Source organism: Scyliorhinus torazame, chromosome 22 (genome assembly GCF_047496885.1).
Source record: "Scyliorhinus torazame isolate Kashiwa2021f chromosome 22, sScyTor2.1, whole genome shotgun sequence".
NCBI classification, from domain to species: Eukaryota; Metazoa; Chordata; class Chondrichthyes; order Carcharhiniformes; family Scyliorhinidae; genus Scyliorhinus; species Scyliorhinus torazame.
Genome location: NC_092728.1, coordinates 112536906 through 112563321, shown reverse-complemented (window position 1 = coordinate 112563321; position 26416 = coordinate 112536906). Strand labels below are relative to the sequence as shown.

Below are 26416 nucleotides of genomic sequence, written 5' to 3'. Positions count from 1 at the left end.
CCCAACTTTTCCTCTGTAACATCGTCCGAACTATTCCTCTGTAACATCGTCCCAACTATTCCTCTGTAACATCGCCCCAACTATTCCTCTGTAACATCGCCCCAACAATTCCTCTGTAACATCGCCCCAACAATTCCTCTGTAACATTGCCCCAACTATTCCTCTGTAACATCGCCCCAACTATTCCTCTGTAACATCGTCCCAACTATTCCTCTGTAACATCGCCCCAACTATTCCTCTAACATCGCACAAACTATTCCTCTGTAACACCGTCCCAACTATTCCTCTGTAACATCGCCCCAACTATTCCTCTGTAACATCGCCCCAACTATTCCTCTGTAACATCGCCCCAACTATTCCTCTATCACATCGCACAAACTATTCCTCTGTAACACCGTCCCAACTATTCCTCTGTAACATCGTCCCAACTATTGCTCTGTAACATCGTCCCAACTATTCCTCTGTAACATCGCCCCAACTATTCCTCTGTAACATCGCCCCAACTGTTCCTCTGTAACATCGTCCCAACATTTCCTCTGTAACATCGCACCAACTATTCCTCTGTAACATCGTCCCAAATATTCCTCTGTAACAGCGTCCCAACTATTCCTCTGTAACATTGTCCGAACTATTCCTCTGTAACATCGCCCCAACTATTCCTCTGTAACATCGCCCCAACTATTCCTCTGTAACATCGTCTCAACTATTCCTCTGTAACATCGTCCCAACTATTCCTCTGTAACATCGCCCCAACTATTCCTCTGTAATATCAGCCCAACTGTTCCTCTGTAACATCGCCCCCACTATTCCTCTGTAACATCGCCCCAACTATTCCTCTAACATCGCACAAACTATTCCTCTGTAACACCGTCCCAACTATTCCTCTGTAACATCGTCTCAACTATTCCTCTGTAACATTGTCCCAACTATTCCTCTGTAACATCGCCCCAACTATTCCTCTAACATCGCACAAACTATTCCTCTGTAACACCGTCCCAACTATTCCTCTGTAACATCGCCCCAACTATTCGTCTGTAACATCACCCCAACTATTCCTCTGTAACATCGCCCCAACTATTCCTCTAACATCGCACAAACTATTCCTCTGTAACACCGTCCCAACTATTCCTCTGTAACATCGCCCCAACTATTCCTCTGTAACACCGTCCCAACTATTCCTCTGTTACATCGTCCCAACTATTCCTCTGTAACATCGTCCCAACTATTCCTCTGTAACATCGTCCCAACTATTCCTCTAACATCGCACAAACTATTCCTCTGTAATACCGTCCCAACTATTCCTCTGTAACATCGCCCCAACTATTCCTCTGTAACACCGCCCCAACTGTTCCTCAGTAACATCGTCCCAACTATTCCTCTGTAACATCGCCCCAACTATTCCTCTGTAACACCGTCCCAACTATTCCTCTGTAACATCGTCTCAACTATTCCTCTGTAACATCGTCCCAACTATTCCTCTGTAACATCGTCCCAACTATTCCTCTAACATCGCACAAACCATTCCTCTGTAACATCGTCCCAACTATTCCTCTGTAACATCGCCCCAACTATTCCTCTGTAACACCATCCCAACTATTCCTCTGTAACATCGTCCCAACTATTCCTCTGTAACATCGTCCCAACTATTCCTCTGTAACATCGCCCCAACTGTTCCTCTGTAACATCGTCCCACCTATTCCTCTGTAACATCGTCCCAACTATTCCTCTGTAACATCGCCCCAACTATTCCTCTGTAACATCGCCCCAACTATTCCTCTGTAACATCGCCCCAACTATTCGTCTGTAACATCGTTCCAACTATTTGTCTGTAACATCGCCCCAACTGTTCCTCTGTAACATCGTCCCAACTATTCCTCTGTAACATCGTCCCAACTATTCCTCTGTAACATCGCCCCAACTATTCCTCTGTAACATCGCCCCAACTATTCCTCTGTAACATCGTCCCAACTATTCCTCTGTAACATCGTCCCAACTATTCCTCTGTAACATCGCCCCAACTATTCCTCTGTAACATCGCCCCAACTATTCGTCTGTAACATCGTTCCAACTATTCCTCTGTAACATCGCCCCAACTATTCCTCTGTAACATCGCCCCAACTATTCCTCTGTAACATCGCCCCAACTATTCCTCTGTAACATCGCCCCAACTATTCCTCTGTAACATCGTCCCAACTATTCCTCTGTAACATCGTCCCAACTATTCCTCTGTAACATCGTCCCAACTATTCCTCTGTAACATCGCCCCAACTATTCGTCTGTAACATCGTTCCAACTATTCGTCTGTAACATCGCCCCAACTGTTCCTCTGTAACATCGTCCCAACTATTCCTCTGTAACATCGTCCCAACTATTCCTCTGTAACATCGCCCCAACTATTCCTCTGTAACATCGCCCCAACTATTCCTCTGTAACATCGCCCCAACTATTCGTCTGTAACATCGTTCCAACTATTCGTCTGTAACATCGTTCCAACTATTCCTCTGTAACATCGCCCCAACTATTCCTCTGTAACATCGCCCCAACTATTCCTCTGTAACATTGCCCCAACTATTCGTCTGTAACATTGTTCCAACTATTCGTCTGTAACATCGCCCCAACTATTCCTCTGTAACATCGCCCCAACTATTCCTCTGTAACATCGTCTCAACTATTCCTCTGTAACATCGTCCCAACTATTCCTCTGTAATATCAGCCCAACTCTTCCTCTGTAACATCGCCCCAACTCTTCCTCTGTAACATCGCCCCAACTATTCGTCTGTAACATCGCCCGAACTATTCCTCTGTAACATCGTCCCAACTATTCCTCTGTAACATCGCCCGAACTATTCCTCTGTAACATCGTTCCAACTATTCCTCTGTAACATCGTCCCAACTATTCCTCTGTAACATCGTCCCAACTATTCCTCTGTAACATCGCCCCAACTATTCGTCTGTAACATCGTTCCAACTATTCGTCTGTAACATCGCCCCAACTGTTCCTCTGTAACATCGTCCGAACTATTCCTCTGTAACATCGCCCCAACTATTCCTCTGTAACATCGTTCCAACTATTCCTCTGTAACATCGCCCCAACTATTCCTCTGTAACATCGTCCCAACTTTTCCTCTGTAACATCGTCCGAACTATTCCTCTGTAACATCGTCCCAACTATTCCTCTGTAACATCGCCCCAACTATTCCTCTGTAACATCGCCCCAACAATTCCTCTGTAACATCGCCCCAACAATTCCTCTGTAACATTGCCCCAACTATTCCTCTGTAACATCGCCCCAACTATTCCTCTGTAACATCGTCCCAACTATTCCTCTGTAACATCGCCCCAACTATTCCTCTAACATCGCACAAACTATTCCTCTGTAACACCGTCCCAACTATTCCTCTGTAACATCGCCCCAACTTTTCCTCTGTAACATCGCCCCAACTATTCCTCTGTAACATCGCCCCAACTATTCCTCTATCACATCGCACAAACTATTCCTCTGTAACACCGTCCCAACTATTCCTCTGTAACATCGTCCCAACTATTGCTCTGTAACATCGTCCCAACTATTCCTCTGTAACATCGCCCCAACTGTTCCTCTGTAACATCGTCCCAACATTTCCTCTGTAACATCGTCCCAACTATTCCTCTGTAACAGCGTCCCAACTATTCCTCTGTAACATTGTCCGAACTATTCCTCTGTAACATCGCCCCAACTATTCCTCTGTAACATCGCCCCAACTATTCCTCTGTAACATCATCTCAACTATTCCTCTGTAACATCGTCCCAACTATTCCTCTGTAACATCGCCCCAACTATTCCTCTGTAACATCGTCCCAACTATTCCTCTGGAACATCGCCCCAACTATTCCTCTGTAACATCGCCCCAACTATTCCTCTGTAACATCGCCCCAACTATTCGTCTGTAACATCGTTCCAACTATTCCTCTGTAACATCGCCCCAACTATTCCTCTGTAACATCGCCCCAACTATTCCTCTGTAACATTGCCCCAACTATTCGTCTGTAACATTGTTCCAACTATTCGTCTGTAACATCGCCCCAACTATTCCTCTGTAACATCGCCCCAACTATTCCTCTGTAACATCGTCCCAACTATTCCTCTGGAACATCGCCCCAACTATTCCTCTGTAACATCGCCCCAACTATTCCTCTGTAACATCGCCCCAACTATTCGTCTGTAACATCGTTCCAACTATTCCTCTGTAACATCGCCCCAACTATTCCTCTGTAACATCGCCCCAACTATTCCTCTGTAACATTGCCCCAACTATTCGTCTGTAACATTGTTCCAACTATTCGTCTGTAACATCGCCCCAACTATTCCTCTGTAACATCGCCCCAACTATTCCTCTGTAACATCGTCTCAACTATTCCTCTGTAACATCGCCCCAACAATTCCTCTGTATCATCGTCCCAACTATTCACCTGCAACATTGCCCCAACTATTCCTCTGTAACATCGCACAAACTATTCCTCTGTAACATCGCCCCAAGTATTTCTCTGTAACATCATCCGAACTATTCCTCTGTAACATCGTCCCAACTATTCCTCTGTAACATCGCCCCAACTATTCCTCTGTAACATCGCCCGAACTATTCCTCTGTAACATCGCCCGAGCTATTCCTCTGTATCATCGCCCGAACTATTCCTCTGTAACATCGCCCGAGCTATTCCTCTGTATCATCGTCCCAACTGTTCCTCTGTAACATCGCCCCAACTATTCCTCTGTAAGATCCACCCAACAATTCCTCTGTAACATCGCCCCAACTATTCCTCTGTAACATCGTCCCAACTATTCCTCTGTAACATCGTCCCAACTATTCCTCTGTAACATCACCCCAACTATTCCTCTGTAACATCGCCCCAACTATTCCTCTGTAACATCACCCCAACTATTCCTCTGTAACATCGCCCCAACTATTCCTCTGTAACATCGTTCCAACTATTCCTCTGTAACATCGCCCCAACTATTCCTCTGTAACATCGTCCCAACTTTTCCTCTGTAACATCGTCCGAACTATTCCTCTGTAACATCGTCCCAACTATTCCTCTGTAACATCGCCCCAACTATTCCTCTGTAACATCGCCCCAACAATTCCTCTGTAACATCGCCCCAACAATTCCTCTGTAACATTGCCCCAACTATTCCTCTGTAACATCGCCCCAACTATTCCTCTGTAACATCGTCCCAACTATTCCTCTGTAACATCGCCCCAACTATTCCTCTAACATCGCACAAACTATTCCTCTGTAACACCGTCCCAACTATTCCTCTGTAACATCGCCCCAACTTTTCCTCTGTAACATCGCCCCAACTATTCCTCTGTAACATCGCCCCAACTATTCCTCTATCACATCGCACAAACTATTCCTCTGTAACACCGTCCCAACTATTCCTCTGTAACATCGTCCCAACTATTGCTCTGTAACATCGTCCCAACTATTCCTCTGTAACATCGCCCCAACTGTTCCTCTGTAACATCGTCCCAACATTTCCTCTGTAACATCGTCCCAACTATTCCTCTGTAACAGCGTCCCAACTATTCCTCTGTAACATTGTCCGAACTATTCCTCTGTAACATCGCCCCAACTATTCCTCTGTAACATCGCCCCAACTATTCCTCTGTAACATCATCTCAACTATTCCTCTGTAACATCGTCCCAACTATTCCTCTGTAACATCGCCCCAACTATTCCTCTGTAATATCAGCCCAACTGTTCCTCTGTAACATCGCCCCCACTATTCCTCTGTAACATCGCCCCAACTATTCCTCTAACATCGCACAAACTATTCCTCTGTAACACCGTCCCAACTATTCCTCTGTAACATCGTCTCAACTATTCCTCTGTAACATTGTCCCAACTATTCCTCTGTAACATCGCCCCAACTATTCCTCTAACATCGCACAAACTATTCCTCTGTAACACCGTCCCAACTATTCCTCTGTAACATCGCCCCAACTATTCGTCTGTAACATCACCCCAACTATTCCTCTGTAACATCGCCCCAACTATTCCTCTAACATCGCACAAACTATTCCTCTGTAACACCGTCCCAACTATTCCTCTGTAACATCGCCCCAACTATTCCTCTGTAACACCGTCCCAACTATTCCTCTGTAACATCGTCCCAACTATTCCTCTGTAACATCGTCCCAACTATTCCTCTGTAACATCGTCCCAACTATTCCTCTAACATCGCACAAACTATTCCTCTGTAATACCGTCCCAACTATTCCTCTGTAACATCGCCCCAACTATTCCTCTGTAACACCGCCCCAACTGTTCCTCAGTAACATCGTCCCAACTATTCCTCTGTAACATCGCCCCAACTGTTCCTCTGTAACATCGCCCCAACTATTCCTCTGTAACATCGCCCCAACTATTCCTCTAACATCGCACAAACTATTCCTCTGTAACACCGTCCCAACTATTCCTCTGTAACATCGCCCCAACTATTCCTCTGTAACATCACCCCAACTATTCCTCTGTAACATCGCCCCAACTATTCCTCTAACATCGCACAAACTATTCCTCTGTAACACCGTCCCAACTATTCCTCTGTAACATCGCCCCAACTATTCCTCTGTAACACCGTCCCAACTATTCCTCTGTAACATCGTCTCAACTATTCCTCTGTAACATCGTCCCAACTATTCCTCTGTAACATCGTCCCAACTATTCCTCTAACATCGCACAAACCATTCCTCTGTAACATCGTCCCAACTATTCCTCTGTAACATCGCCCCAACTATTCCTCTGTAACACCATCCCAACTATTCCTCTGTAACATCGTCCCAACTATTCCTCTGTAACATCGTCCCAACTATTCCTCTGTAACATCGCCCCAACTGTTCCTCTGTAACATCGTCCCAACTATTCCTCTGTAACATCGTCCCAACTATTCCTCTGTAACATCGCCCCAACTATTCCTCTGTAACATCGCCCCAACTATTCCTCTGTAACATCGCCCCAACTATTCGTCTGTAACATCGTTCCAACTATTTGTCTGTAACATCGCCCCAACTGTTCCTCTGTAACATCGTCCCAACTATTCCTCTGTAACATCGTCCCAACTATTCCTCTGTAACATCGCCCCAACTATTCCTCTGTAACATCGCCCCAACTATTCCTCTGTAACATCGTCCCAACTATTCCTCTGTAACATCGTCCCAACTATTCCTCTGTAACATCGCCCCAACTATTCCTCTGTAACATCGCCCCAACTATTCGTCTGTAACATCGTTCCAACTATTCCTCTGTAACATCGCCCCAACTATTCCTCTGTAACATCGCCCCAACTATTCCTCTGTAACATCGCCCCAACTATTCCTCTGTAACATCGCCCCAACTATTCCTCTGTAACATCGTCCCAACTATTCCTCTGTAACATCGTCCCAACTATTCCTCTGTAACATCGTCCCAACTATTCCTCTGTAACATCGCCCCAACTATTCGTCTGTAACATCGTTCCAACTATTCGTCTGTAACATCGCCCCAACTGTTCCTCTGTAACATCGTCCCAACTATTCCTCTGTAACATCGTCCCAACTATTCCTCTGTAACATCGCCCCAACTATTCCTCTGTAACATCGCCCCAACTATTCCTCTGTAACATCGCCCCAACTTTTCGTCTGTAACATCGTTCCAACTATTCCTCTGTAACATCGCCCCAACTATTCCTCTGTAACATCGCCCCAACTATTCCTCTGTAACATTGCCCCAACTATTCGTCTGTAACATTGTTCCAACTATTCGTCTGTAACATCGCCCCAACTATTCCTCTGTAACATCGCCCCAACTATTCCTCTGTAACATCGTCTCAACTATTCCTCTGTAACATCGTCCCAACTATTCCTCTGTAATATCAGCCCAACTCTTCCTCTGTAACATCGCCCCAACTCTTCCTCTGTAACATCGCCCCAACTATTCGTCTGTAACATCGCCCGAACTATTCCTCTGTAACATCGTCCCAACTATTCCTCTGTAACATCGCCCGAACTATTCCTCTGTAACATCGTTCCAACTATTCCTCTGTAACATCGTCCCAACTATTCCTCTGTAACATCGTCCCAACTATTCCTCTGTAACATCGCCCCAACTATTCGTCTGTAACATCGTTCCAACTATTCGTCTGTAACATCGCCCCAACTGTTCCTCTGTAACATCGTCCCATCTATTCCTCTGTAACATCGTCCCAACTATTCCTCTGTAACATCGCCCCAACTATTCCTCTGTAACATCGCCCCAACTATTCCTCTGTAACATCGCCCCAACTATTCGTCTGTAACATCGTTCCAACTATTCCTCTGTAACATCGCCCCAACTATTCCTCTGTAACATCGCCCCAACTATTCCTCTGTAACATTGCCCCAACTATTCGTCTGTAACATTGTTCCAACTATTCGTCTGTAACATCGCCCCAACTATTCCTCTGTAACATCGCCCCAACTATTCCTCTGTAACATCGTCCCAACTATTCCTCTGTAACATCGCCCCAACTATTCCTCTGTAACATCGCCCCAACTATTCCTCTGTAACATCGCCCCAACTATTTGTCTGTAACATCGTTCCAACTATTCCTCTGTAACATCGCCCCAACTATTCCTCTGTAACATCGCCCCAACTATTCCTCTGTAACATTGCCCCAACTATTCGTCTGTAACATTGTTCCAACTATTCGTCTGTAACATCGCCCCAACTATTCCTCTGTAACATCGCCCCAACTATTCCTCTGTAACATCGCCCCAACTATTCCTCTGTAACATTGCCCCAACTATTCGTCTGTAACATTGTTCCAACTATTCGTCTGTAACATCGCCCCAACTATTCCTCTGTAACATCGCCCCAACTCTTCCTCTGTAACATCGCCCCAACTATTCCTCTGTAACATCGCCCCAACTATTCCTCTGTAACATTGCCCCAACTATTCGTCTGTAACATGGTTCCAACTATTCGTCTGTAACATCGCCCCAACTATTCCTCTGTAACATCGCCCCAACTATTCCTCTGTAACATCGTCTCAACTATTCCTCTGTAACATCGTCCCAACTATTCCTCTGTAATATCAGCCCAACTCTTCCTCTGTAACATCGCCCCAACTCTTCCTCTGTAACATCGCCCCAACTATTCGTCTGTAACATCGCCCGAACTATTCCTCTGTAACATCGTCCCAACTATTCCTCTGTAACATCGCCCGAACTATTCCTCTGTAACATCGTTCCAACTATTCCTCTGTAACATCGTCCCAACTATTCCTCTGTAACATCGTCCCAACTATTCCTCTGTAACATCGCCCCAACTATTCGTCTGTAACATCGTTCCAACTATTCGTCTGTAACATCGCCCCAACTGTTCCTCTGTAACATCGTCCCAACTATTCCTCTGTAACATCGTCCCAACTATTCCTCTGTAACATCGCCCCAACTATTCCTCTGTAACATCGCCCCAACTATTCCTCTGTAACATCGCCCCAACTATTCGTCTGTAACATCGTTCCAACTATTCCTCTGTAACATCGCCCCAACTATTCCTCTGTAACATCGCCCCAACTATTCCTCTGTAACATCGCCCCAACTATTCGTCTGTAACATTGTTCCAACTATTCATCTGTAACATCGCCCCAACTATTCCTCTGTAACATCGCCCCAACTATTCCTCTGTAACATCGTCCCAAATATTCATCTGTAACATCGCCCCAACTATTCCTCTGTAACATCGTCCCAACTATTCCTCTGTAATATCAGCCCAACTCTTCCTCTGTAACATCGCCCCAACTCTTCCTCTGTAACATCGCCCCAACTATTCGTCTGTAACATCGCCCGAACTATTCGTCTGTAACATCGCCCGAACTATTCCTCACGCTGCTGAAACTCCCAGCCACACCTTTGTGACCTCCACATATACTCTACACTCACTCCTGGCTGTTCTCGCACTCTTCGCGTCTCTGCTGCTGCTACCTGACCCAGCATCAACTCAATGTTAACATTCTGAGCAATGTTTTCAAATCTCTCCCTCTCTATAATCTCCTCCAGCCTTTGGACCCTACGAGTTCTCTTCACTCCTCGCTTTCAAATGGCCTGCTGCCTCACGGCGCCGAGGTCCCAGGTTCGATCCCGGCTCTGGGTCACTCTCCGTGTGAAGTTTGCACATTCTCTCCCGTGTCTATGTGGGTCTCACCCCCAGACCGTCTCCCCAGACCGTCCCCCCCAGACCGTCTCTCCCAGACCGTCTCCCCCAGACCGTCTCTCCCAGACCGTCTCCCCCGGACCATCTCCCCCGGACCGTCTCCCCCGGACCGTCTCCCCCGGACCGTCTCCCCCAGACCGTGTCCCCCAGACCGTCTCTCCCAGACCGTCTCCCCCAGACCGTCTCCCCCAGACCGTCTCCCCCAGACCGTCTCCCCCAGACCGTCTCCCCCAGACCGTCTCTCCCAGACCGTCTCCCCCAGACCGTCTCCCCCAGACCGTCTCCCCCAGACCGTCTCCCCCAGACCGTCTCCCCCAGACCGTCTCCCCCAGACCGTCTCCCCCAGACCGTCTCCCCCAGACCGTCTCCCCCAGACCGTCTCCCCCAGACCGTGTCCCCCAGACCGTCTCTCCCAGACCGTCTCCCCCAGACCGTCTCCCCCAGACCGTCTCCCCCAGACCGTCTCCCCCAGACCGTCTCCCCCAGACCGTCTCCCCCAGACCGTCTCCCCCAGACCGTCTCCCCCAGACCGTCTCTCCCAGACCGTCTCCCCCAGACCGTCTCCCCCAGACCGTCTCCCCCAGACCGTCTCCCCCAGACCGTCTCCCCCAGGCCGTCTCCCCCAGGCCGTCTCCCCTCCCCCAAGCCGTCTCCCCTCCCCCAAGCCATCTCCCCTCCCCCAGGCCGTCTCCGCCCATTTCCTCGGAGACCCGCCCCTTCCAGGCTTCAGTGCCTTCATTCCAGGGAGTTTAAATCTCACATTCTCTTTGGTTAAACTTTATACATTTTGTGTATTTCAACACAATAAAACATTTGGTTTTATCGCCAGCTGCTATTCTAAAGGCTGAATCTGGGGATTGGAAATGGACCAAAAATAATTGTTTTATTTGTTGAAGATGGGTGAGGAAAGCCTGCAGGTGATGCTAACACTGACCTGCAGGCGGCAATAACACAACACGATGATGATACAGAGAAGGATAATTGTAGCCAATATTCCACCTGTGATCACTACAGTGCCGGCTGTCATTCGACCAGATCTCCATTAACAACCTGGAACAGAAAGAGCAGCGAATTACAGGGGAGACTCCAACTACGTTCCATAAAAAGAGAATATTAAACTTTGAAATTAAGAGAAGAAAGCTTCAAAAATGTAAATTGAATCAGGAACAATGCCGACGTAGCAACAGAGAAAATAGAAGAATCCGGGCAGGGGACCTAATATATGGGTAGGTTGGAGTTGGGGTGCAGGGCAAGTTGAGTATGTTACTGGGGGCTTTCTGCGTGTGTCGGTCGCTCGGTTGTTTAGAATGTTAAAATATTAAAATTATAAAAGTCTCAATAAAATGTTTTCTAAAACACCCCAGAGAAAATCGGAGCAGGAGGAGTCCATTCGGCCCTTCCAGCCATTCAGCCCTTCCAACCAGCTCCACCATTCATTATAGATGTCATAGAATTTATAGTGCAGAAGGAGGCCATTCGGCCCATCGAGTCTGCACCGGCTCTTGGAAAGAGCACCCTACCCAAGGTCAACATCTCCACCCTATCCCCATAACCCAGTAACCCCACCCATCACGGCAGGCAATTTTGGACACTAAGGGCAATTTATCATGGCCAATCCACCTAACCTGCACATCTTTGGACTGTGTGAGGAAACCGGAGCACCCGGAGGAAACCCACGCACACACGGGGAGGATGTGCAGACTCCGCACAGACAGTGACCCAAGCCGGAATCGAACCTGGGACCCTGGAGCTGTGAAGCAATTGTGCTAACCACTATGCTACCGTGCTGCCCGGCTGATCATCCAACTCAATAGTCTAATCCCACATTCCCCCTTTTCCTTCGATCCCCTTCACCGTAAGTGCTATATTTTTGTGAGTCATGAAGAACCCAGCACAAGCTTGTCGAGCCAAAGAAAAAACGACTTTATTTACACGAATATGTACACAGGGCCAGTAGTTCACGACTGATTGCCCCCCTGGCCGGTACCACACTGGCCAGCTCTATTTATACAGTTGCACTGCTAATGAATGCCCCACCCCCCCCTCCCAGCTAATTGGGGGAGTTGATATTCCCTGAGGAACATGGGGTAAGCAATTGTTCCCAGCCAATAGGATCCATAATAACATATCTAACTGCTTCTTGAAACCATTCAATGTTTTAGCATCAACTACTTCCTGTGGTAATGAATTCCACAGGCCGACCACTCTCTGGGTGAAGAAATGTCTCCTCACCACAGTCCTAATTGGTCCACCCCGTATCCTCAGACTGTGAGCCCTGGGGCGAAATTCTCCGTACTCGGCGCGATGTCCGCCAACCGGCGCCCAAAACGGCGCAAATCAGTCCGGCATGGCGCCGACCCAAAGGTGTGGAATCCTCCGCACCTTGAGCTAGGATTATCTGAGGATAATGGGGAACGCTCCGCTTCCACGGGGACAAGGTTATCGCCGGAGTGGTCCCCGCAGCTTCAGCCTGTGCGGAGCGGAGACTTCGGCGGGGGCGGGGGCTGGATTCACGGCGGCCAACGGCCATTCTCCGACCCGGCGGGGGGTCGGAGAAATGATGCCCCAGGTACCTATAGAAACTTTTATTGTCCATTTTTATGTTCCCCGCAAGCTGTCTCTCGTACTCTATTTTCCCCTTTGTAATCAATCCCTTGGTCCTTCTTTGCTGAATTCTAAACTGCTCGCAATTCTCAGACCTGTTGTTTATTGGCCAATTTGCAGCCTTCCTTCTTGAATCGAATACTATCTCTAATTTCCCTTGTAAGCCATGGATTTGTGCGGGACAGGAATAAACCATGGCCTGGGATTCTCCGAGCCTCCGGGCCGCAATCGCGCCCGGCGCGGGGACGGAGGATGGGGCGTCGGACCCGTGGCACCTTCTCGCGATTCTCCGGCGACCGCAGAATCGGCGGCAGTCGCGCTTGCGCGGTCGACACAGCGCCGGCCGGGGCCCCCGCGGCGATTCTCCACTGACGACCGGCCGAGTCCCTGCCATTGTGGGTCACGGATGATTCCACCCGGCGGGAGCTTGGAGTCGTGGTTACGGTGACCGTCCTGGTGGGGGGGGGAATCTGTCACCGGGGGGGGGGGCCTCCACGACGGGGGGGGGGGGGGGCCTCCACGACGGCCAGGGGGACCAACCTATTGGCGGGCGCGGGTGATCTGGGGGGGGTGGGCCTACTTCCTCGGCGCCGGCCTGCTGCGTGGGTCCCCCATGTCGCACGGGGCTGGCGCCATAGGCAGCTGCCGTGTGCATGTCTGACCCACATGCCTGATGTGCAGGGCCCCGTATCGGCAGCCGGAGAATCACCCTGGATTTTCTAGAAAACAGTCCGGAGTGATTCGCGCCTGTTTTCTCTCGGGCGTGGGGCACCGCCCCAGTATTGGAGAATCCTGCCCCGGTTTGATATTCTCAGTGAGGGTCAATCCAGCCATAAAACCCATAAAAGTTACAGAAGGAGACCATTCGTCCCACCTTTCTCATGCCAGCCCGAGGACACCCAGGTGACCTTTCTAATAAGACCATGAGACAGAGGAGCAGAATTAGGCCACTCGGCCCATCGAGTCTGCTCCGCTATTCAATCCTAGCTGATATTTTTCTCATCCCCATTCTCCTGCCTTCTCCCCATAACCCCTGATCCCCTTATTAATCAAGAACCTATCTATCTCTGTCTTAAAGACACTCAGTGATTTGGCCTCCACAGCCTTCTGCGGCAAAGAGTTCCACAGATTCACCACCCTCTGGTCTGGCTGAAGAAATTCCTCCACATCTCTGTTTTAAAGGATCGTCCCTTTGGTCTGAGATGGTGTCCTCTGCTTCTAGCTTTTCCTACAAGTAGAAACATCCTCTCCACGTCCACTCTATCCCACCTTCCTGCACCGGGTCCATCGCCCTGTAGCTTACAGCACTTAAGGTGCAGATCCAGGAACTTCTTAAAAGAGTTTAGGGTCTCTGTCTCTAACACCAACTCAGGCAGAGAATTCTAGACTCTCACTACCCTCTGTGTAAAAACATTCTTCCTCACGTCCCCCCTACACCTTCTGCCTCTTATCTTGAATCTAGAATTCTCCACCAAGGGAAACAATTTTATCCTGCTCACTCTATCTCTTCCCCTCATAATTTTGTACAACTCAATTGAGTCACCCAACAGCCTTCTTTGCTCTAAGGAAAATAACCCCAACCTATCCAATCTCTCCCCATAGCCACATTTTTCCAGCCCTGGCAAAATTCTTGTAAACCTCCTCTGCACTCTCTCCAGAGCAATACCGTCCTTCCTGTAATGTGGTGACCAGAACTGCACATAATACTCCAGTTGTTTTGTACAATTCCAACATTATATCCTTACTTTTATATTCTATATCTCTGCCAATGAAGGAGAGCATTCCATTTGCTTTCTTTACAACCTTCTCTACTTGAACTGCTGCCTTTCGGGACCTGTGTACCTGTCGCCAAGATCTCTCACTTCATCTACCCCTCTTAGTATATTCCCATTTATTGTGTACTCCCTATAACTGTTTGACCTCCCTAAATGCTGACCTCACACTTCTCTGTGTTAATTTCCATCTGCCTCTTTATCGCCCACTCCACCCCCATCTGTATCATTCTGGAGATTACAGCTATCATCGACACTGTCCCCCACTTGACCAATCTTTGTGTCATTTGCAAATTTCCCTATTGTCCCCCAAACATGGACCATTACCCTGTTTCCTGTTACTAAGCCAACTTTTTATCCAGTTTGCCACATTGCCCCGTATCCCATGGGCTTTTATCTTTTTGACCAATCTGCCTTGTAGGACCTTGTCAAAGGCCTTGCTAAAGTCCATTTACACCACATCCACTGCACTACCTTCATCGACCCTTCTTGTCACTTCCTCGAAGAATTCAATCAAATTTGAGAGTCAAGACCTTCCTTTAACAAATCCATGCTGACTATCCCTGCCTAGTCCATGCCTTTCTATGCAACAGTTAATCCTATCTCTCAGGATTGAGTCTACTAATTTGCCCACCACTAACATAAGACTAACCAGCCTATAATTGTTCGGCATTTCCTTCGATCCCTTTTTAAACAATGGAACCAAGTTTGCATTTCTCCAGTCCTCGGGTACATTCCTGTATCGAGTGAAGATTGGAAAATCATCCTCAGAGCATCTACTATCTCCTACCTGACCTCTTTCAGCGGCCTCGGAAACAATCCATCTGGCCCTGGCGACTTATCAACTTTCTAGGATTTCAATCCTTAGAGTGCTTCCTATCTCTTTATGATTATCCATCCAGTATCTCAGTGTTCCTCCTGGATGACTATATCTGCATCATCCATTTCCTTTGTGAATGCGGAACAAAATATCCATTTAAAACTCTTCCCACAGTCTCTGCATCTACACACAAGTTCCCCTCGTCATCTCTGAGGTCCCACTTTTTCCTTAACTAACCTTTTACCATTAATATATTGGCAAAACATCTTTGGGTTTTCTTTAACTTTACTTGCTAATTTTTTTTCGTGCCTCTTTAATTTCCTTATTTCCTTTTTGACTTTGGCCCTGCACTTTCTCTACTTGTCTAGGCTATCTGCAGTGCTTCGTTCTTTGAGCCTATTTCTTTTTCGGTTTGATTTTCCCCTGTATTCCTCTAGACAACCAGGGGTGTCTAGGTTTGGCAGTACAATTCTTATTTTTGGAGGGGACATGTCTACTTTGTACATTTAGGATCCTGCCTTTTAGTACATCCCACTGGTTTTCCACAGATTTACCCTCGAGCAATGCTGGCCAGTCCACCTCAGCAAAGTCCCTTCTCAGTTCTACAAAAATTACCTTCCCACAGTTCAAAACATTTAGTCCCACCTTAATTCTGTCCTTTTCCACGGTAATACTGAATCTAACTGAATTGTGGTCACTATCCCCGATCCAACGGTCACATCACCCACCTGTCCTTCTCCGTTCCCCAAGACTGGGTCTAGAATTGCATCTCCTCTCGTCGGGTTTCTCACTATTTGGTTGAGAACATTTTCATGGACACACTGCATGAATCTTTCTTCTTCAGTTCCCCTCATATTGTTTGATTCCCAGTTGATATTGGGATAGTTAAAGTCTCCGACTATTATTACCCTCTTGTTCTTACAGGCAGAAATCTGCCTACATATTTGTTCTTCTATCTCCCTTTCACTATTTGGGGGTCTGTAGTATACTCTCAGTAGTGTCACTGCCCCTTTTTATTTCTAAACTCAACCCAAAAAAAACTTTTTGTTGACTCGTTTAGTATATCACCAGTCTCAGCAAATGTCATAGAATCATGGAATTTTACAGTGCAGAAGGAGGCCATTCGGCCCATCGAGTCTGCACCCGCCCTTGGAAAGAGCCCACTATTTAAGACCACACCTCCACCCTATCCCCGTAACCCAGTAACCCCACCTAGCCTTTTAGACACTAAGGGACAATTTATCATGGCCAATCCACCAAACCTGCACATCTTTGGACTGTGGGAGGAAACGGGAGCACCCGGAGGAAACCCACGCACCCAAGGGAGAGAATGTGCAAACTCCACATGGACAGTGACCTGGAGCCAGTATTGAACCCAGGCCATCGGCGCCGTGAGGCAGCAGTGCTAACCACTTTGCCGTCCTTCTCAGCCATTCCCAGTCATGAGTAATCCAACCATTCTCAGTAAATGGTCCCTAGAATTCCTAAAGTGCAAAGAAGGCCATTTGGCCCATCGATTCTGCACCAACCGCTGAAACATAGAAAATAGAAGCAGGAGGAGGCCATTCAGCCCTTTGAGCCTGCTCCGCCATTCATTATGATCATGGCTGATCATCAAGTTCAATATCCTGATCCCACCTTCCCCCCCATATCCCTCGATCCCTTTAGCCTGAAGATCTATATCTAATTCCTACTTGAAATTACACAGCCTGGTAAACCTTCGCTGCTCTCCCTCCATATCAAGAACATCCTTCCTCAGGTAAGGACACCAAAACTGCTCACAATACTCCAGGTGTGACCTCACCAATGCCCGAAACAACTGTAGTAAAATATCTCTATTCCTATTCTCAAATCCTCTCACTGTGAAGGCCAACATACCATTTACCTTCTTCACTGCCTGCTGTACCTGTGCGCTCACTTTCAGCGACTGATGCACGAGGACACCAAGGTCTCGCTGAGTATCCACCGCTCTCTTAATTTATATCTATTCAAATAATAATCTGTCTTCCTATTTTTGCTACCAACGTGAATAACCTCACATTTAGCCACATTATACTGCATCTGCCATGCGTGTGCCCACTCACTCAGCCTGTCCTAATCCCGCTGAAGCATCTCTGCATCCTCCTCACAGCTCACCCTCCCACCCAACTTCGTGTCATCTGTAAATTTAGTTCCCTTGTCTAAATCGTTAGTGTGTAATGTGAACAGTTAGGGCCCTAGCACAGGTCCCTGCAGTACCCCACTAGTCACTGCCACCAATAAGAAAAAGACCCATTTATTCCAACGTTTTCCTTCCTGTCTGCTAACCCAGCTGTCTCTCCATCTCAAACCACTACCCACAATCCCATGCGCTTTAATTTTACATATTCATCTGCTATGTGAGACCTTGTCGAATGTCTTCTGAAAGTCTAAATAAACCACATCCACTGGCTCCCCCTGCTCAACTACACTAGTTCCATCTTCAAAGAATTCAAGTAGATTTGTCTTGCATAATTTTCCTTTTGTAAATCCATGGTAGCTTTGTCTGATCACACCCCTGCTTTCCAAATGCTGCGCTATGAAATCCTTGATAATGGACTCCAGCAACTTCCCGTACCAGGCTCCCTGAACAGGCGCCGGAATGTGGCGACTAGGGGCTTTTCACAGTAACTTCATTTGAAGCCTACTTGTGACAATAGCGATTTTCATTCATTTCATTCCATTCCCTATTACCGACGTTAGGCTCACTGGTCTATAGTTCCCTTTTTTTTCTCTAACTCCCTTTTTGAAAGAGTGCCCTACCAAAGCCCACTCCCCTGCCCTATTTGTGTAACTCCATAACCTAACCTAACCTGCACAGTTTTGGACACTAAGGGGCAATTTATCACGGCCAATCCACCAAACCCGCACATCTTTGGACTGTGGGAGGAAACCGGAGCACCCGGAGGAAACCCACGCAGACACGGGGAGAACTTGCAGACTCCACACAGACACAGGCTGGAATTGAACCCGGGTCCCTGGCACTGCGAAGCAGCAGAGCTAACCACTGTGCAACTGTGCCGCCCCAGTGATGGTCAATCCGGCCATTCTCAACAATGGTCAATATGAACAAATGAATCAGGAGGCCATTCAGCCCCTCGAGTTTTTGGATTGGATTTTGTTTATTGTCACGTGTACCGAGGTACAGTGAAAAGCATTTTTCTGCGAGCAGCTCAACAGATCATTAAATACATGAAAAGAAAGGAAAAGAAAATACATAATATGGCAACACAAGATACACCATGTAAATACATAGACACCGGCATCGGATGAAGCGTACAGGGTGTAGTGTTAATCGGGTCAGTCCAGAAAAGGTCATTTAGGAGTCTGGTAACAGCGGGGAAGAAGCTGTTTTTGAGTCTGTTCGTGCGTGTTCTCAGACTTCTGTATCTCCTGCCCGATGGAAGAAGTTGGAAGAGTGAGTAAGCCGGGTGGGAGGGGTCTTTGATTATGCTGCCCGCTTTCCCCAGGCAGCAGGAGGTGTAGATGGAGTCAATGGATGGGAGGCAAGTTCGTGTGATGGACTGGGCTGTGTTCACGACTCTCTGAAGTCTCTTGCGGTCCTGGGCCGAGCAGTTGCCATACCAGGCTGTGATGCAGCCCGATAGGATGCTTTCTATGGTGCATCTGTAAAAGTTGGTAAGAGTCAGTGTGGACATGCCGAATTTCCTTAGTTTCCTGTCGTGGGTGGACCAGGACAGATTTTTGGAGATGTGCACCCCTAGGAATTTGAAGCTGTTAACCATCACCACCTCGGCCCCGTTGATGCAGACAGGAGTGTGTCCAGTACTTTGCTTCCTGAATTCCGCCATCCAATAAGATCATGGCTGATCTGATTGTAACCTCAACTCGATATTCTTACCTATCATCGATAACCTTTCACCCCCTTGCTTACCTTTCAACCCCTCGAGTATGAAGAATCCATCTCGCTCCTCCTTAAAGATATTGAAAAATTCTCAACCACCTTTTGAGGAAGAAAGTTCCAGAAACTCACAAGGACACTCTGAGAGAAAACAATTCTCCTCACCTCCGTCTTAAATGACCGACCCCTTATTTTTAAACAATGACCCAAGTTCTAGATTCTCCCACAGGAGGAAACATCCTCACCACATCCACCCTGTCAAGACCCCTCAGGATCTTGTATGTTTAATCAAGTTTCCCTCTTACATTTCTAACCTCCAGCAGATACAAGTCTCCCCTCTCCATCCTTTCCTCATAAAACAACCCACCCATTCCAGGTATTCATCCAGTAAACCTTCTCTCAACTGCTTCCAACAACATTTACATCTTTCCTTAAACAAGGAGCCCAATACTGTGCACAATTCTCCAGATGTGGTCTCACCAATGCCTTGTACAACTGAAACATCACATCCTGACTTTTATATTCAATTCCTCTCGTAATAAACAAGAACGTCCTATTAGATTTCTATGGGACTGTACTCAATGGAATTTAGAAGGATGCGGGGGGATCTTATAGAAACGTATAAAATTATGACGGTCTAGATAGGATAGATGCGGGCAGGTTGTTTCCACTGGTCGAGGAAAGCAGAACTAGGGGGCATAGCCTCAAAATAAGGGGCAGTAGATTTAGGACTGAGTTTAGGAGGAACTTCTTCACCCAAAGGGTTGTGAATCTATGGAATTCCTTGCCCAGTGAAGCTGTTGAGACTCTTTCATTAAATGTTTTTAAGATAAAGATAGATAGTTTTTTGAAGAATAAAGGGATTAAGGGTTATGGTGTTCGGGCCGGAAAGTGGAGCTGAGTCCACAAAAGATCAGCCATGATCTCATTGAATGGCGGAGCAGGCTCGAGGGGCCAGATGGCCGACTCCTGCTCCTAGTTCTTATGTTCTTATGTTTAATCACTTGCTGTACCTGCGCACTAGTGTTTTGTGATTCATGCTCTCAGACACCCAGATCCCTCTGCACCTCAGGGATCTGCAACCTCTCACCATTTAGATAATAAACTTCTTTATTCTTCCTTTCATATTTTCCCACATTTACCAGATCTTTGCACATTCATTCAGTTTATCTACATCCCTTTCCAGCCTCCACAAGCTCTCTTCAGAACTTTCCGACCTATCTTTATGCCTTCAGCAAATTTATGAAACATACCATCCAAATCATTTGTACAAATTGTAAAAGTTGACATCCCAGCATTGAGCCCTGTGGCACTAGGGGCTTTTCACAGGAACTTCATTTGAAGCCTACTTGTGACAATAAGCGATTTTCATTTCATTTCATTCCCACAATGGTTAATCCGGTCATTCCCACAATGGTTAATGGCACATCACCTGTCACACCCTGCTACCCACAAAATGACCCATTAATGCCCACTCTCTGTTCCTTGTTATCCAATCTTCTACCCAGACCAACGTTACCCCTAACAGCGAGCGCAGTTATTGTTCACTATAACCTTTGACTATTTCCCCAAAACAGTCAATCCAGTCATTCCCAGCAATGGTCAATCCGGCAATTCGCAGCAATGATTAATCCAGTCATTCCCACAATGGTTAATCCGGTCATTCCCACAATGGTTAATCCGGTCATTCCCAGCAATGATTAATCCAGTCATTCCCACAATGGTTAATCCGGTCATTCCCAGCAATGATTAATCCGGTCGTTCCCACAATGGTTAATCCGGTCATTCCCAGCAATGGTTAATCCGGTCATTCCCAGCAATGATTAATCCGGTCGTTCCCACAATGGTTAATCCGGTCATTCCCAGCAATGGTTAATCCGGTCATTCCCAGCAATGATTAATCCGGTCGTTCCCACAATGATTAATCCGGTCATTCCCAGCAATGGTTAATCCGGTCATTCCCAGCAATGATTAATCCAGTCGTTCCCACAATGGTTAATCCGGTCATTCCCACAATGGTTAATCCAGTCGTTCCCACAATGGTTAATCCGGTCATTCCCAGCAATGGTTAACCCGGTCATTCCCAGCAATGGTTAATCCGGTCATTCCCAGCAATGGTCAATCCGACAATTCCCAGCAATGGTTAATCCGGTCATTCCCAGCAATGGTCAATCCGGTCATTCCCAGCAATGGTCAATCCGGCAATTCCCAGCAATGGTTAATCCGGTCATTCCCAGCAATGATTAATCCGGTCATTCCCAGCAATGATTAATCCGGTCATTCCCAGCAATGGTCAATCCGGCAATTCCCAGCAATGGTTAATCCGGTCATTCCCAGCAATGGTTAACCCGGTCATTCCCAGCAATGGTTAATCCGGTCATTCCCACAATGGTTAATCCGGCAATTCCCAGCAATGGTTAATCCGGTCATTCCCAGCAATGGTTAACCCGGTCATTCCCAGCAATGGTTAATCCGGTCATTCCCACAATGGTTAATCCGGCAATTCCCAGCAATGGTTAATCCGGTCATTCCCACAATGGTAAATCCGGTCATTCCCAGCAATGGTTAATCCAGTCATTCCCACAATGGTCAATCCGGTCATTCCCAGCAATGGTTAATCCAGTCATTCCCACAATGGTTAATCCGGTCATTCCCAGCAATGGTTAATCCGGTCATTCCCAGCAATAGTTAATCCGGTCATTCCCAGCAATAGTTAATCCGGTCATTCCCAGCAATGGTCAATCCGGTCATTCCCAGCAATGGTCAATCCAGTCATTCCCACAATGGTTAATCCGGTCATTCCCAGCAATGGTTAATCCGGTCATTCCCACAATGGTTAATCCGGTCATTCCCAACAATGGTTAATCGGTCATTCCCAGCAATGGTTAATCCGGTCATTCCCAACAATGGTTAATCCGGTCATTCCCAGCAATGGTTAATCCGGTCATTCCCACAATGGTTAATCCGGTCATTCCCAACAATGGTTAATCGGTCATTCCCAGCAATGGTTAATCCGGTCATTCCCACAATGGTTAATCCGGTCATTCCCAGCAATGGTTAATCCGGCAATTCGCAGCCATAATTCTGTTCGGTTTACTGGGAGAAGGAATAATATCGGGATTGTGCTATACCTGCAGATTCCTGGGAGAGTTCATAATCTATTCCACTTTTATAAAATATACTTTTATTTTTGTTGACTTGTTCTCAATAGGACAGTTTGTATCTTCCCCAATTCACCATCTTCCTCACTATCAGTCTTTCTGGTGATCAGTGAAGGGATATCCAGTCTAAACAATGACTACGGTGCAGTCAGACCCAGGGAAAGAGGTTTTTAAACAATCGGCCTATCTTTATTCTCGGTTATGTGATGGAATCTTCGAGTACAGAAGGAAGCCAATTGGCCCATTATTTCTGTGGTGGGGATTAAATGTGGAGCTCGGGACTTTGAACACATTTATCCATCCCTTCCACATTTATCTTCATCTTTTTCCTTTCCAAACATTTAACCAATTCGCCTTTAATCTTGTGACTGTTCCTGACAAGAAGCACCTCAATGAAGCTATTCACCTTCTCTTAATGCTCCATGTGGAATTACTTCTGCCTTTCCCGCTGTTCAACTGACATTTCTCTGCCTGTTGATAGTGTCTGGATTTCTGAAGCTTCGCGGTTTGTGTTGCTAACACTTCCTGCCCGGATTATTAGTGTAACACTGGATTTTAAACCCAAATGAAGAGCTGATGAAGAGAGAGTGAGTTCTAATCATGAGTTTCCTCAACCCCAAAACCAGCCCTTTGATTACACAACGAGATTTTCTCTGAGTAAAGACAATAAACATGAACATAATGAGGGCAGACTCCAAACAGAAACACACGACAGGTTACCTGCACCACTTGCTGGGTAATAACCAGGGCAGGTTTCTTCACACAGGATCACATCACCAAATGTTCAGGTATTCCCGTATCTCAATACAAGGCTGGGAAATATAAACAGCACATCTGGAAGAACAGACACCACTGCCACCTGCTGATGTTACTGTCACACTGCACAGGATTGTCATAGCAATTTCACCCAATCACCATCCGCCACCTGTTACCATGACAACGAAAGGTTGCTCGGCATTCAGTTACCTTGACAACGATGATGCAACCATTTTCTCACAAATCAGTGGCTCTAAATGCAGAAACAACATGATTCATTCCACTTGCGATGCCACCGAGAGTCAAACAGCCTGCTGACACTTTCTGGCTCATTTTAATTCTACCTGGCGTAAACCAGGTGAGCAGGCAGTTAAAATGGGCGCAGCGATTTTATGCCCATGGGTTCTGCTGCCTGCTCACTGAATCTGCAATGTAAATACCCTTATGAAACTGATGCTATCATCAATTGGGACTCATTTTATCTTATTCCATTCCCTCGTTCCCATCCCCACACAGACCCATCCACTATTCCACACCCCTTGGCCATCAGCAGGTCAGGAGTGGGGGTGTTTGCGGATGACTGCACAATGTTCAGCACCATTCGCGGGGACTCAGACACTGAAGCAGTCCGTGTCCAAATGCAGCAAGACCTGGACAATATCCAGGCTCGGGCTGACAAGTAGCAAGTTACATTCGTGCCACACAATGACCATCTCCTACAAGAGAGGATCTAACCACCAACCCCTTATAATAATACTCTTTATTGTCCCAAGTAGGCTCACATTAACACTGCAATGAAGTTACTGTGAAACGCCCCTAGTCGCCAAACTCCAGCGCCTGTTTGGATACACAGAGGAGAATTCAGAATGTCCAATTCACCTAACAGCACGTCTTTCGGGACTTGTGGGAGGAAACCGGAGCACCCGGAGGAAACCCACAGACACGGGGAGAACGTGCAGACTCCGCACAGACAGCGACCCAAGCTGGGAATCGAACCTGGGGTCCTGGTGCTGTGAAGCAACAGTGCTAACCACTGTGCTACTGTGCCTCCCTATAACGCCCTTGACATTCAATGGCATTACCATGGCTGAATCCCCCACAGTCAACATCCTGGGGTTAGATTGATCAGAAACTGAACTGTACCCAGCCATATAAATACTGTGGCTACCAGAGCGGGTTAAAGGCCAGGAATCCTACAGCAAGTAACTCACCTCCTGACCCCCAAAGCCTGTCCACCATCTACAAGGCACAAGTCAGGAGTGTGATGGAATACTCTCCACTTGCCTGGATGAGCGCAGCTCCAACAACACTCAAGAAGCTCAACACCATCCAGGACAAAGCAGCCGCTTGATTGCTCCCCTTCCGCAAACATTCAAACCCTCCACCACCGACGCACAGTGGCAGCCGTGTGTCCCATCTACATGATGCACTGCAGCAACTCACCAAGGCTCCTTCGGCAGCACCTTCCAAACCCACAGCCACTGCCATCTAGAAGGACAAGAGCAGCAGATACCTGGGAACCCCACCACCTGGAGGGTCCCCTCCAAGTCACTCCCCACCCTGACTTGGAAATATATCGGCCGTTCCTTCACTGTCGCTGGGTCAGAATCCTGGAACTCCCTCCCTAACAGCACAGTGGGTGTACGTACACCTCAGAAACTGCAGCGGTCCAAGACAGCAGCTCACCACCACCTTCTGAAGGGCAATTAGGGACGGGCAATAAATGCGGCCGAACTAGCAACCCCCACATTCCGTAAATGAAGTAAAAAAAACAGTTTTGCTCAGTTGGCTGGACGGCTGGGTTGTGATGCAGAGCGAGGCCAGAGCACGGGTTCAATCCCTGTACCGGCTGAGGTTATTCATGAAGGCCCCACCTCCTCAACCTCGCCCCTCGCCTGAGGTGTGGAGACCCTCAGGTTAATTCACCACCAGTCACCTCTCCCCCTCAAAGGGGAAAGCAGCTATGGTCATCTGGGGCTGGGCAACCATACTTTACTGCCCCTTCACCCCCATTCCCCACCCTCACACAACCCCTTCACCCCCATTCCCCACCCTCACACAACCCATTCACCCCCATTCCACCCCCCCACAAAACCCCTTCACCCCCATTCCCCACCCCCACACAAACCCTTCCCCATTCCCCACCCCCATTCCCCACACCCACACAACCCCTTCACTCCCATTCCCCACCCCCACACAACCTCTTCACCCCATTCCCCACCCCCACATTGCCCCTTCACTCCCATGAATTCATAGAAACGTATCGCACAGAAGGAGGCCGTTCCACCCATCTTGCCCATGCCAGCCCGAGCACACCCAGGTGGCCTTTCCAATCCCACCTTCCTGCACCGGGTCCATCGTCCTGTAGCTTACAGCACTTAAGGTGCAGATCCAGGAACTTTTTAAAAGAGTTCTGGGTTTCTGATTCCAACACCAACTTGGGCAGCGAATTCTACTCTCTCACTACCCTCTGTGTAAAAACATTCTTCCTCACGTCCCCTCTACATCTTCTGCCTCTTATGTTGAATCTAGAATTCTCCACCAAGGGAAACAATTTTATCCTGCCCACTCTATCTATTCCTCTTATAATTTTGTACAACTCAATTAAATCACCCCACAGCCTTCTTTGCTCTGAGGAAAATAACCCCAACCTAGCCAATCTGTCCTCGTAGCCACACTTTTCCAGCCCTGGCAACGTTCTTGTAAACCTCCTCTGCACTCTCTCCAGAGCAATAACGTCCTTCCTGTAATGTGGTGACCAGAACTGTACACACTACTCCAGTTGTGGCCTCACCAGGGTTTTATACAATTCCAACATTATATCCTTACTTTTATATTCTATATCTCTGCCAATGAAGGAGAGCATTCCATTTGCTTTCTTTACAACCTTCTCTACTTGAACTGCTGCCTTTCGGGACCTGTGTACCTGTTGCCAAGATCTCTCACTTCATCCACCCCGCTTAGTATATTCCCATTTATTGTGTATCCCTATAACTGTTTGACCTCCCTAAATGCTGACCTCACACTTCTCTGTGTTAATTTCCATCTGCCACTTTATCGCCCACTCCACCCCCATCTGTATCATTCTGGAGATTGTAGCTTCCTCGACTCTGTCCCCCACTCGGCCAATCTTTGTGTCGTCTTCAAATTTCCCTATCGTCCCCCCACGGCCATGTCCAAATTATTAATATATAACACAGTCAGGATCCCA

General features: G+C 47.5%; 1 protein-coding gene across 3 annotated transcripts in view; it reads right to left on the bottom strand.

Moving 5' to 3' along the window:
* Nucleotides 1-26416, bottom strand: part of LOC140399373 (protein FAM163B-like) — a 232380-nt gene that overhangs the window by 181096 nt on the left and 24868 nt on the right. For 2 of the 3 annotated variants that reach the window (XM_072488961.1, XM_072488960.1), the window contains exon 2: nt 11147-11262. In XM_072488961.1, coding sequence (XP_072345062.1) covers nt 11147-11239 — 93 coding nt within the window. In that variant the 5' untranslated portion in view covers nt 11240-11262. Of the gene's footprint in view, nt 1-11146; nt 11263-23169; nt 23297-26416 lie in introns of those variants that run through there. The other variant, XM_072488959.1, reaches the window with a different exon arrangement.